Source organism: Parasteatoda tepidariorum, chromosome 8 (assembly GCF_982258835.1).
Source record: "Parasteatoda tepidariorum strain Cologne lab strain chromosome 8, Ptep-v5.0, whole genome shotgun sequence".
Taxonomy (NCBI): Eukaryota; Metazoa; Arthropoda; class Arachnida; order Araneae; family Theridiidae; genus Parasteatoda; species Parasteatoda tepidariorum.
The window spans coordinates 55,680,140-55,693,601 of record NC_141762.1 but is presented as its reverse complement, the minus strand read 5'-3'; the positions used below and the strand labels follow the sequence as shown (position 1 = coordinate 55,693,601).

The 13,462-nt window shown below is 29.1% G+C and overlaps 1 protein-coding gene across 1 annotated transcript; it reads left to right on the top strand.

Moving 5' to 3' along the window:
* The first annotated feature begins 2,387 nt into the window (after nucleotides 1-2,387).
* LOC107436554 (peritrophin-1) lies at nucleotides 2,388-10,735 on the top strand. The gene is made up of 4 exons (XM_016048316.4): nucleotides 2,388-2,558; nucleotides 5,139-5,422; nucleotides 6,316-6,516; nucleotides 9,520-10,735. Exons 2-4 carry the CDS (start codon nucleotides 5,167-5,169, stop codon nucleotides 9,540-9,542), a joined length of 480 nt encoding a protein of 159 aa, XP_015903802.3. The 5' UTR covers nucleotides 2,388-2,558; nucleotides 5,139-5,166; the 3' UTR covers nucleotides 9,543-10,735.
* Nucleotides 10,736-13,462: the final 2,727 nt, after the last annotated feature.

Sequence of the window (13,462 nt, the reverse complement as noted above, 5' to 3'; positions counted from 1 at the left end):
CTTGCAGCTTTACCCACGAGTTGCTCACCCGTGTTTACCGATCTGATGTAATAGCTAAATGCTCTGATTTTATCGGAGCAATTTTCTTCAAAATTAAAGAAAAGTAAAAGGTGAAATATATATTTTAACTCTACAACGGGTAGTTTATTTTTAGCAATGGTATACTAAAACATTTTTAAGACTAAGATTGAATTAAGAAAAGAAATTCATTTGGCTTATTCCATAAAATTAATTTGAATTTTAACAAAATTTTGTTTTTTTGGAGTATTATTGCTACAGCATTCAGAAGCTATCAAAAGGTAGGGAACTTTATAATTTTTATTTCTTTTTAAATATGATATAAATTTTTTATCTATTACACACTGCAACGAAATTGTATATGGGTCATTCTCACAAAAACAGTCATTTTCATGTCCCCAGTATATTTTAAGTTTGTTTTACAGCTTACGAAAAAAAAAAAAAAAAATTCAGGGAAAGTGTCCTTCGGAATGCAAGCTAACAAAAGAATAAAAATAAAATTATAAATTTTTATTTTTTATTTATTTTAGATAATTAAAATATACCAATATGTCATTTCCTCACTTGTCCCCACTGCTGATTTAAAAGAAGAAAAAAATTGTTTCTGAAATAAAAATTTTTTTTTTACAAATTCGTGTTTTTTATTTCAGAATACTGAAATATAGAATTCAGAAAATCAATTTTATATTTAATTTCTGATAAAAATATTAACACAGCACTATTTTAAACTTTGTCCCCAGTGTTTCGCGTCATTCCCTCACAACAATGTTCTTATCACCTGCAATCTTCTTAGAATAAAAATATTTTAATAAAAACTTCAGAAGTTAACAACTGGCATCATAGAACAAAATTGCAGTATGTTTCCATCTTCAACTTAAAGAAGCTTTGCTGTGGAATAAATTTGAATGAATCAAACCAGGTAAAATTTTTTACATTTGTCATTCCCTCATGTCATTTTTTAGAGTAACATAAAATACAACTTCATCGAGAAAGTGGATAATTATATGTTGCTTTCTTGTATGAATATAATTGTCTGTGATTGACTTCAGAAATTAATTAGACCTAACTGTTATTTTTAAATTTCATTGAATTCGTCATTCCCTCACTAGTGTATAAAGTGAGGAAATGACGCTGAAGTGAGGTAATGATTCAAGATGAGTATATTATCAAATTTTTTTTTGTTCAATCGTGCCAGCCAATTTTATTTCCCAAACCTGTAAAAACTGTTAAATATATAAGACTAAATTATAATAAATAATAGATATACTTAGTATGTTATCATTTTCAAACTTTAGGTAGATGTAACTTAGATAAAAACATGTATTAAAATAAAATATCATTCCCTCACTATTAGTGTCATTCCCTCACTTTTTAAATAGTGAAAATAATTAATTTACTTATTAATTAATTTGAAAAATAAATAAAAAAATTAATAAATTAATTTATTAAATTAATTTATTTATTTATGTAATTAATTATTAATTATTATAAATTAATTAATTATAAATTAATTATTTAAAAAATTAATTAATTAAAATATTAAGTATAATTTATAGGATATATACTTTCTTTATAATGCCATTACATATTTCTATTAATATAAAAAGTTTCAGAGCTTTTTATTCACTTTACTTTTTTGGGATTTTATGAACTGAAAAATGACAGTTTTCGTGAGAATGACCCATATCATAACTTTTTATTCATAAATAGCAGAAATTCCATAAAACTTTGAAAAGAAAAAAAAAGGACGTGTTCTTAGTTGAGTACTCCTACATGTATATTGTTCAAAATTGGCATATGGTTACCATATTTGTTTGAACATACTTCATCAGAACTTAAAATATCAACAGGTGGCAACACAAGTTTAAAGTGGTAAAATAGCTGACAAAGGGCATTTATAAATTACTGAAATTAGTGGTAATTACATTAACCACGGCCTTAGAAAAAGGGTTAAAATATAATTATTAAAAATAAAAATTAAAATAACAATTTTGAAAAGACTAGGAAAAACTTCCGGCTAAAATGTGAAAGTTGACAGCTATACGCTGTAACCAGAAATTTACTTACTGTTCTTTTTTTTCCATATACAATTTGTTAATCTTTTTTTTTTTTTTAAACGCGTATTGTTTTTCAAAGGACTTAAAATCTGATTAAAACTAAAATGAAACTAAGAATGAATGGGTTAAACAATCGTTACCATTACTTTTGTGACACATTTTTAAAATAAATACGCAGGTATTTATTTGTTTTAAACTTTTTTATTTTTAAAATAGTTATGATAAGATCAGTGCACCATATGATAATGAACATCTCTTAATACTCGTGATGCATAAGTTTGATTATCAGATTAATTTTTATCATTAGTGTTTGATTTAATCGTAATTATGTTAGTTATACTATCACGTTTTATTTTCTTTTGCGTAATGAATCGAAAATGAATATTTTTTTAAACCCTAAACTCACATTTTCAATTCATCTCAATTACCAGAAGTTAGTTTTTAGCGAGAGTTTGTATGCAGCATGCTAGTACTTGATTAAAGGTATGGGAAATATTAATTTATAAAATTATTCATTATTTTTTTACATTTTGATTTTAAACGCTGTTTTTCATTTGTTCAATAATGTCAAGAGTTATATTTTTATTTTATTTTATTTTATAAAACCGACATTGAACAGCCGACCCAATTCTGAATTTAGGACCATAAATGTTCAACTACGTAGACTTGTAATTTTGAACCCATCTCAGAAGACAAGGGAACTCCTGGGACAAACTAGGCTTCGTGTGGGACTTTTTGATAGAATTTACCCGCATTTGCCTTACACTGAGAAGAGAAATTAGAGAGGATCAATTTAGAGATACGTATATTGTTGTATGAATTATTTTAAAACTAGTGAGCTCCGCCCCTACTCTCGCCAACTCCTAAAGATTGCCATGCAATCTTATATGATTCGCTTGGCAAATAATCGCTTCCCTCGTTACAAATTTTGTCTTAAATGTGTCCTAGGGTCTTAGAATACAAATGATTGCAGCAATTAAATCGAATAGAAAAAATTCGAAAATAATTAAATTTTTATGTATTTTATTTTTCAGAAATCTTAGTTACCCAAAGTTTTTGATAAAATAGTTTAGCAAATTAATATGTAAACCATAAAAACGTAATCCCTTCGAATATTCGGTCATACAGGTTTAATTATTATTATTGCTTCTATTTGTTTCAATGAGATAAATATTTTTCGACCAAGGTTACACTATTGATAACGTGTGACTTCATAAGGCTTTATTGAGTTAAGCTCGTTTCATACATTTTTAATCAATAATCAACGAATCACTTTTGCAATGAATGTTAGAAACATTTACATGCATTATTTGGAAATTAGAGTCGTTTTTTAGACTCATCTTTCAATTTGAAAATTTCCTAAAAAGTGTTGTTTTTTTTTTTTTTTTTTTTTTTTTAAATTTCTTTTGCAGATTGGAGATGCATGCTTGCATTTTTCCAGAAACATGCACAACACACAAAATCTTATTTTTGTTTTAAGAATTTTGGAGCATATTTTTTTTTAATATCAGAATTTTGGAATCCCCTACCGGGGGTGGTTACAAATTTTTCACCTAGGATAGACCAGAAAAAATGTCTATGAGGTGAATACCAAGCAATGACCTCTAACCTTGAAAGAAAAGTGTAGAGAATACCGGGTAATGGCTCATTGATTTCTGCTAGGTTATTATTCAGGTTAATTTGATTATTATTAATAATTACCACTTGTTTTCGTAAATGGAATAAGCGTGCACATTGATCTAATTATTCTCGATATATACTTGCCCGGCCATTTTCCAGGAATCCCCTGGACATGCACAGCACACAAAATCTTATTTTTGATTTCAGAATTTTGGAATTTTTTTTTTTTAATATCAGAATTTTGGAATCCCCTCCGGGGCTGATTACAAATTTTTCCCCTAGGATAGATTAGAAGAAATGTCTATGAGGGGAATACCAAGCTGACCTTTAACCTTGAAAGAACAGTGTAGAGAATACCGGGCAATGGCTCATTGATCACATTACTCTCGATATATACTTGCCCGGCCATTTTCCAGGAAGCATTTGTTGATCGGTATTTTGTATATATATATATATATATATATATATATATATATATATATAGATTTGGTCACCTCATTGGGAGGCATTATGAAATTAAGAAATGCAATAAAAACTTGAAGCGAGGAAATGCTTTTGGATATATTTTGTCATGTGAAAAGAAATGCTAGACTTTAAAATTTAAAATTTTGAAATCGTTAATAAAGTCTGCCATTTATTCCTATCTTAAGGAAAATGTAAGCGAATATTCCATATCTTTATTCGCTTACAAAAGTCTACGATTCCTCTAGGCCTAGGGAGTGATCGAGGGACTGAATTGTTAGTCTGATATCGGTACTAATTAAACCAGGCTCGACATTATGTAACTTGGTACTGTTACCTAAACTCTGTCGGTTGTAACAGGAGAATCGATTGTTAGTAATAGCATGAAATTATTTGAAACAGAAATTTTTAATGACTAAAAATTAAAGTTTCTTTTTAAAGTAAATAAATATTCTTACATGTTGTATGTTGTTTCGTGTGGAAAAAGTGCCAAACCCTATTTTCGGAAAACTCGTCAATATGCTCTATTGCTTTTTCTTTAGAATTTATTGTTCTCAGTTGATTTAGAAATTAGTCAAGTTAAAATTGTTTACATAACACGAAATGTATGTTAAATAAACGTTAATGTTACCGTAAGTTAATTTTTACAAACAATTGCAACATATATTTGAAGCATTTACAAAACCTCTCCATGTAAAGCAAATGCGTATTATTTCCATTAAACATCTTCCACGAAGTTTAGTTTGTCCCAATGCTTGATCCAGGTATTTCCTTATATTCTGGATGTAGTTCAAAACTACATGGTTACGGAGTTGATTTAAAACAAATTCAAAATTGGGTCGACTGGTTATAAAATACAACGCAAGAGGAAAATATATATTACCTAATGTTCAAAAACATTAAATGATTTGTGTTTTCTTAGTAGAATATTGTCCCGAGTGGTGTTTGGTTTATAAAAAAAAAATATTTTTTTCCTTCCAGATTTTAAAGTCATAAAAATTTTTTCAAGATGATTTACTTCACAATAACTTTCATGCAGATCAGTTTCGCGTCAATATTCCTAATAAAGTTTTCCAATGCGTCTTCTTGGTCTCCTACTTGTAGTACATCGGTGTCTGGTAAAATTCCAAGATTAATACCTGATCCAACTGACTGCAAGAGTATGTTCATTTGTTCGAAGGGAAAACCACTTCAGTACTTTTGTACAGCGGACATGGTATTTAATGCTTCCCAGCAAGAGTGTGTTCATCAATCAGGTTGTAAAAGTAAGTTGTTTTTCAAATTAATTTTATATAACGTTTTTGTTTAGCTGTTTTATTTTATTTTCATTACTTTATTTATTATTTGATGCCGATCTACCTGTGTAGGAGTCAGGGAACTGGCATTGCACCAGAAAGGTTCTGGGCTCGAATCACAAGGAAGGCATGGATGTTCTTTCATTCTCTGTACTATCTGTCCTTACTGTGGGGGCAATAATGGCCCACTTAATATGGTGCCCCTGAAAGAGTGGCTTACAAATCTGCTCTTCAGATGCCTGTATGACTTATGTCATTGGAAAAAAATTATTATTTGATTTTTTTTTATTTGATTTTTTCTCCTATTTATAATTCATTTATTTGTTCAGTAAACAATAATTAGCATTTCTTTTTAAAACCTGTCTTATTTAATTTTAAATTATTTTTCTTTTATTTTGTTGGTAAGATCACTAAACGTTATTTTCTTTTGCTTTCGTTTGAAGAAAAAAACACGCTTTCTCTTCGGAACAAAAATTTAAATATGTCCGTGGATAGATCGTAACGTTATGTTATTACCATGATTCGGTCATTAAATTCCTAATTATTAAATAATCGCAGATTTTTTTTAAAAATTCTTCTCAAAACTTAATGATTCTGTTTTTTTAGTGGTGTAACATGAGCTTTTTCTGGTGATTTTTTAAAAATACTTTTTTACCCGATGCTTTCTTTCCGTGATTCGTTCTCATGTCTTCTATGAGCTCCTTATTTATTATGTCATTGAAGCCAATTGTTATGCCGTTTCCAGCGCCATCGTAAAAACTTGAGCTTAGTTTGTTGATATATTCTAGTACACTATCGATCCTTTTGGCTTTTTCTGATATTCATAATTATTATACTGTAATATTTTTTTCTTCTTGTTTCAGGTACTGGTAAACACTCAGACTTTGATGAGTGTCCAAAGAAGAATGGAAGATTTTCTGTTTATTTTCCCCACCCAACTGATTGCACTATGTTTTATCAATGCGATCATGGCATGGCTTATCCTCACAACTGCAAAGGTGGACTGCATTTTAACCCTAAAAAGAATGTTTGTGACTGGCCACAAAGGGCGAATTGCAAAGCACGTAAGTGAGACACGATTGTTGTAATTAGTTAGCTAAGTAATGAGATTCCAAGCTGAGTCTGTAAAAAAAAATGTTGTCGCAAAAGTATAACATGTAATATTTTCGGTATGGTATTTTAATAAGGTAACTCGTTTTTTTTTTTTTAATTTTTAGTCATGCAAATAGGCTTACTGAAAAATATGGCTATAAGCGAATTGCTGCCCTAATACATAAGGTTTATTGGAACAAGTTTCTTAGGTGCATTGTAAAATGACATCGGCCAATTAGCCTACGATATATAATTTTTTTTTAATGATTAGGTAGTTTTAAGGCTGTTTCTCAAAGGCTCCGTCGTAATATAAAATTATGCTTTTTTGCGAGTAATATGCTATTTTTATAACTGTTGTGAGTTTGCAACTGTTTCACATGACTGTTAGGTCAAGTTTAAGTAAGTCTAAAGCCAGCACTGTCTACGCTTATTTTGAAAATGGCTCAAAACGTCAATATGGAGAAAAGCCCCCGTTTTGCGAAAATGAAAAGCATTTATATTCTAATTTTTTAATATTTAAAATCTTACTGCAATGTTGTATTGTGTGGGCTCATAAAATTTGCAAAAACTGAGAATACGGCAGAGATTTTGATAATTTTTATCTAGGTGGAAAAATGTCGCCAAATTGGCGATTTTTAAAAAGGTTCAATAACTTTTAAAACATTTAAGTTATATATCTATTCTAAAGCGCAGATAATTTTTACGGCGAGATTATATATATAATTTAACATCATCGCATTGCTTCAAATGTAAGGCACTTACACTATGGCTTTTTTTTTTATTTTCCTTGATGGAGTTTGAAAAATATTAGGTACTGATTAAGGCGGATCGGGGATAAGTAAATTAATTATTACTGATGGTAAAAACACAATATTTTTCTTTATTTTAAGAAGTAAAACTACCAATTTCTACCACTATTTATTGACAGCTGAGATACGTATATTCACTCGAGAAAGTTCACAAAAATATAATCATGAAGTGCAACTGCTAATAAATGGTGGTTAGTAACAAATTTTATTTTTAAACAGAGTAAAACTAAAATGTGCTTTTAACCAGTTTTTCGCTTTTTTTCTCAAAATTTGCAAAGCTGAAATAACTTCAGCGATTATATCAGTAAGTGAAAGAACTAAACGAAAGAAAAAGATGAATTTAAAATATTAGCTTTTTCAAAACAGATGTTGAGACTAATTTTATATAATAATCGCATATTGTGACAATACAATTAAAAAAAAACTTTTTTTCTCTACCTGTTGTTTAGAGGAAACGTGAGAAATAGAGAAAATACGATAACAAATCGCAAGAAAAAACGCAAGAAAAAGCGAGAAAAAAATTTATTTTTTCTTAAGAAAATTGAATGTAATAAGTTATTAAAAACTGAATTAAGAGCACATTCATATTGAATTCTCCACCCAAAAAAGCATAATAGGATATTATAGTTGGCATTTTTTTCTCCAAAAGTGCAATTGGTAGATTTGCATGAAATTTTTTTATTTTATTTACAAGTTTGTTTTTCATTTGGAAAAGATAAAAAACTGGTAATAGAAACATTTTATTTATACCTCCACTTCAGAAGTAAGTTATCCGTCGCAACTACTATTACTGTCTATATTTATTTGCAAGAAGCAATAGTAATAATATTACGTATCAGCAGGAAATATCACTAATTAATGACATGTTTTAAATAAAAAAAAAGAAATGACAGTCAATAATAGTAATAAAAAATAGGTAGAAATGATATGTTCGATTACCGTTCTTTTTTTTTTTAAATATTTCCCGAATAATCATCTGCATTGATGAAGAAAGTTAGCAAAATTTTCATGATTTAGCTAATACAGTAAAATCTCTCGGGGAGCTACCCAGGGATAAAGAAAAGAGATTCTCTCTTTAGCCCCGGGAGCGACCACTCTCTGTTCCACAGTGTTAATGATGGTCATTAATGTTGATCGTTCTTAGGGGAACTCTATTGACTTTAAAATGTTATTGAAGGTACATGATTTTTCGCAAACGATTTTTATTTTAGTCAGTGTCGTTTTCTTGATGCGGAAATGTCACTTGCGTTGGTGTCATGAAAACCAGATCAATGAATAAAAATGACCCCTACTCATATAAAGTGTAAAAACAAACGTACCAATTATGAATCATAGAGCTATTTCAAATAAACAATCAATTATGTTTTTGTTTAAGTTTGTATTTAGTTGTATAGCATAAAAATTTGTTTGCTTTAAAAATGAGAGGAGGTTTGTTTGTTAGAGGTACTTAGTTTTTTCTAAAAAACTTTCTTAGCTAATTTAACTTTTAACTCAAAAAATGAAACATCGATAGCATCGTCTTTAGTGTACTTTGACTGCAATATGAGATTTTTGATCTCTTTTAGAGATCGTCAAAAAGAGTTCTCTAGCTAAGATCCACTAACAAATAGTTTGAACACATATCTACTCAATTGTTTTGTTAATATTTTTTGTTTCCTTATTTGACCTTTTCCGCATTTGGTGCGGAAGTTTGTCCATTTGCTGGAAGAGGTTTTGATGGCCTCTCCTAAAGGCTTTCTTCAAAACAAAGTCTATGGAAAGACTTCCGTACCTCCCAAAAGTGATCGTAAATAGAGGAGGTTGCTACACAAGGATGGTTTTTTCTGGAGGCTTCACTGAATTTTATTTTTAAGAGGATATATAGTAAGATATATAGTAAGCATTGTACTAAAATTAGGTAATCTTAAAACACTTGTTTTTAAAAGCTTAAAACACCATAACAGAGTTTTGAGAAGAAACAACATCCTTTATTTTAGACAGTTAAAAATAGTACGATAGAATAAAAGTGAATGGTAGAAGGGGTTAAAAACTCTGTAGCACAGGTAAGAAGAAAGAAGCAGGTAACATTTAAAAAGATAACAATGTAAAAAAAAAAGTTTAACATTTTATTGAAATAAAAAAAGAATTTTTCCTGATTTAATTATGCATTAAAACATTTTATTACAGGTTTCATTACTCCAAAACTGTGACATTTGCTTCATCCCGTCACCCAAATGATTGACTTCATTCAGCAAAGAGACATCTTTCAGGTGTAATATTTATTTTGATGCAATTTTGTTTGAAGTATTCGGATTCATCTTCACTTCCTATCTGAGGGTCGAGAATTATAAATTATGGCACTGTTATTGAATCATAAAATGATGATAAGTGTGAGAGATTAATCATCTTAATATTCTCATATTAGTTAAAAATGTTCTCGTAAAATAGTCATGTTGATTCGATTTTTTTTTCAATATGTATTCGCGTTAAGTTTTCATTATTTTTATTTATTTATTTTTATTTTATAACCTGTCGTTGAACAACCGACCCAATTTTTTGGGTTTACGGCTACTAATGTTCAACTATTATTTGTTGTTACATCTGGTGTATAAATTCTTTCAACATAATGCAAATTGCACCACTCTTGATTGGTGAAGCGTTTGCTCAACATTTTGTAGTGCTGTAAAACCGACCCTTTTTTTAAAAAAAAGTGGTCGAGAGTAGTCGCAAGTAAAGTAATGAGTTTCTCTATCTATTCTTTATCTAGACGAGAGATTATAAGCCGTACTTTTTAATGAGCTCATATGTATGTGTAACAATAAACAAACAAAGAAATATGTGGTATTAGAGTATTTGCAACTTGAGAAGAAAAATACGTGATTAGACCCAACCATAAGATTAAATTATATAGTAACGTTAACACTTGGCGGGTTAACGTCACAGTAATTAGGCTTAGTTTAATATCACGCTGAATTAATTTTCAGATCAGATTTAATTAGATACCAGTAAGTGACGTCACATGACGTGCCGATCCTGATTGGCTTCTGAATCGTAACATAAGCGAATGTCACGATTTATCGGCGATGACACCACTTGCAGGAATCTGATTCTGACAGAGCATCAATGAGCAAGTGGTCTCGCCGTTTCGCCTAGCCAAACGCTTTGTAGCGTGAAAATTCCAAAATATAAAATCAGGTATAAATATGTATATTGAAGTTAGTTATTAATTATTGTAGCAATACGTTTTGTATAAATTTTTGCATATATGTTTTGTAGTATGGTCATTCAAAATTATTTATTTCATATTTCATAAATAATGTACTAATCATGAAGTGAGCATTACTTATTAGTTGTAATGTAAAGATTCATCTTTAACAAACAAATAAAGCTTTTTTGAAAAATTTTCCCAGAGTCCTCTTTATGATGAAAAAAAAAATGCTTTTTGTTAGTACAGTGTTTTGCTCAGAATATATTATTTCATTGATCTTCGACGAGAAATAATTATCTTTTCACATAACCAAGGACATTTTTTATCAACGTTAAAATAAATTGAATTCGATACATATCTATTGTAGTACACTAAAGCTTATTAAATTCAATGCAATCATTGTTTTATCAGTTTTTCCAAGAAATACACAAAGCAATTGATTCTCGGATGATTGATTACAATCTTTTATACAAAAATAAAGGCACGTTTTGCTGCGTTTTCAATCTTTTGTACTCAGTACTTTAAAATGCTATTTTACCCTTTTATAGGGCATTTTTTTGTCATGTTAAATATTTTTTTCTTAAATATTTAACATGAATAATAATAATATATTAATAATAATATTAATGAAACTGCATGATCAATAATTCAAAGTGATTATGTTTTTACCGTCTATACATCTATTGAGTGACTAAAATATTTAGTTGCTAAATAACTTTTGATAGCTGAAAGTTCTGAAAAAAAAAATGAGAATTCAGATTCCATGATATAAATATGTATTTTTCGTGATGCTCACTTTTGAGAAAAAGAAATAATTTATTTATTCTGCAGTAATGTTTTTTTTTAGACTTTTTGCATTCATTTAAGTTGCCAAATACTAGACTGCATTTCGAATAGCTCGAACTCCAAGCGAATTCGCTTGGTGTTCGAGTGAAGCCCAACTGGTGTTCCGCGGAACCCTAGCACTCGGTGGAAGAGTTTAAGGGATTCTGAGAGTTAATTTTTATAACAAATGATGAGTTTTGAAACCTGAGATAATATTTAGATTCACCCTATAATTCATAATTTAATTAATCTTTCGGTTGACTGTGTCATGTTACTTCAAATAAAATGCCAAAGAAATAGAAATGACATTTTTAAGATAAAATATAATATTTCTGACAGCAATATATTGAACAAATTACGAAAAAAAAAGCATTTATAAAATATTGCATTGGAATTTTCCATTATGCTTTTCAAATCAAAAACAAAGTAACTAACATCTTTAATAAGGAAATACGTTTCCCTAATAACCATTTTCAACCATTTATAACAGTTATTTAAGTTTTCATTTCGAAAAAAGCTATAATTTGTCTTATTTCATTCATTTTCAGATTATGTATTTCCGCTAAAAGCGAACTCATAACCAGACAGAAATAGTAACAGGACTGCAAATTTGACTGTCGGACATAAAGCACAATTTAAGATTATTAATAATAAAACTATTAAAAATCCTCATACCTCTAACGAAATATTTAAAAGCAGTCTCTTATAGGCTATAACGTTCAAAAAAACTTTAATGAAATTCATTTGTAAAGTCGAGGTTCCGCCGAAAGGAGGTTGATTTTTCAGGGTTCCATAGCCAAAAAAAAAAAAAAAATTGGGAACCACAGCTGATTCTGTCGCGAACTAGCGAGTGGAAATCTCGCTCCCTGATTTATGGGGCTTACGAGCGTTAGCGTGTAAGGACTGGAACCCACTAGTAAGATTAATATATTTTCTTAAAAAAAAAGAAAAGCTATATTCATTTTATTCTTTTCTTTTCAATAAATTAAGATACTTCTATCAAATGCTGACTTCACGTAATTATTCCATGTTAAACTCTTTAAAAAAAAAGAAATCTTGTTTCTAGTTTAGATTTCAAATCTTATCAGGTTTTTTATTTTTATTTTCGTGATCTAGTTTCAAAAGTTCTTATCCTTTTTTGCATACAAAAACACCTTAACAACCTTAAAAGTAAACTGATAATTTTACAAACTGAAAAAATAAATGCATTTCTGATTTTCTGAAAGAAGTTATCCAATGAAAGATTTAGTTTTATTCTTTGTTTTGGTGCGTCGGATTTTAGATAAGAACAGTGTAGGAAGAAAAAACGTGCGTGAAAAGTTTAACTAATTTTGCCTACGTTCATCGTTAATTTTTTTAAAAAATCTAATTTATAATTTATGAACAAGGCTCATAAATATCTGATTAAAAGTTCTTGCTGATAAAAAAGGAAATTTATCACGTTACGCATTGATATACTTCCCAAAAATCTTTCAGATAAATATTTCCAGCATTGTTTCTGATATAATATCAATAATTATTTTGTTATTAATTATAGCTCGAAATTTTCTCTCTCCAGCTCGTTGTAGCGTTTACTTTCAAAATATCAGAATGCGATTTCGGTAAACCTTCACCACCGCGAAACTTGAGATTCTCCCGAATAATTTACTCAAAATTAATCATTAAATGATCCCGTAACATGCAAATGTGCGTGAAAAGTTTAATTAATTTCATCTACTTTACATCTTTTGGTATGTTTTTGAATCCTTCTCAGAGCTTTTTCCCGTAAATAAAATATCTGCCTACCTAATACTGAAATAAATTAGAACAAAGTAAATTTTGACCCTCTCCCACAACATATAAATGATTTAAACAGATACATAAAATGAAAGATAGATAATTAATCATGTTTTTAGGTGCTGATGCAGGATATACATTGTTTCCCCATTTGTGATGAGAGAAATATTTAGCTAATATTTGGATATATATTAGAAATATTTGGCTATTTTCGAAATTAATTTTTTTTTTTTACGAAATCTTTTTTCCCATATCGTCGTTACTCTCTTTACTACATTTATAGCAATTTTGAAGTTAGATCGAGCTACAGATGCCTCTGAG

What these genes read in the sequence shown, in the direction of transcription:
- LOC107436554 (XM_016048316.4), top strand. Translation starts at nt 5,167, where the DNA reads ATGATTTACTTCACAATAACTTTCATGCAGATCAGTTTCGCGTCAATA. An exon ending in TCATCAATCAGGTTGTAAAA is followed by an intron (nt 5,423 to 6,315) that starts GTAAGTTGTTTT and finishes TTCTTGTTTCAG; the next exon opens with GTACTGGTAAACACTCAGAC. An exon ending in AAGGGCGAATTGCAAAGCAC is followed by an intron (nt 6,517 to 9,519) that starts GTAAGTGAGACA and finishes ATTTTATTACAG; the next exon opens with GTTTCATTACTCCAAAACTG.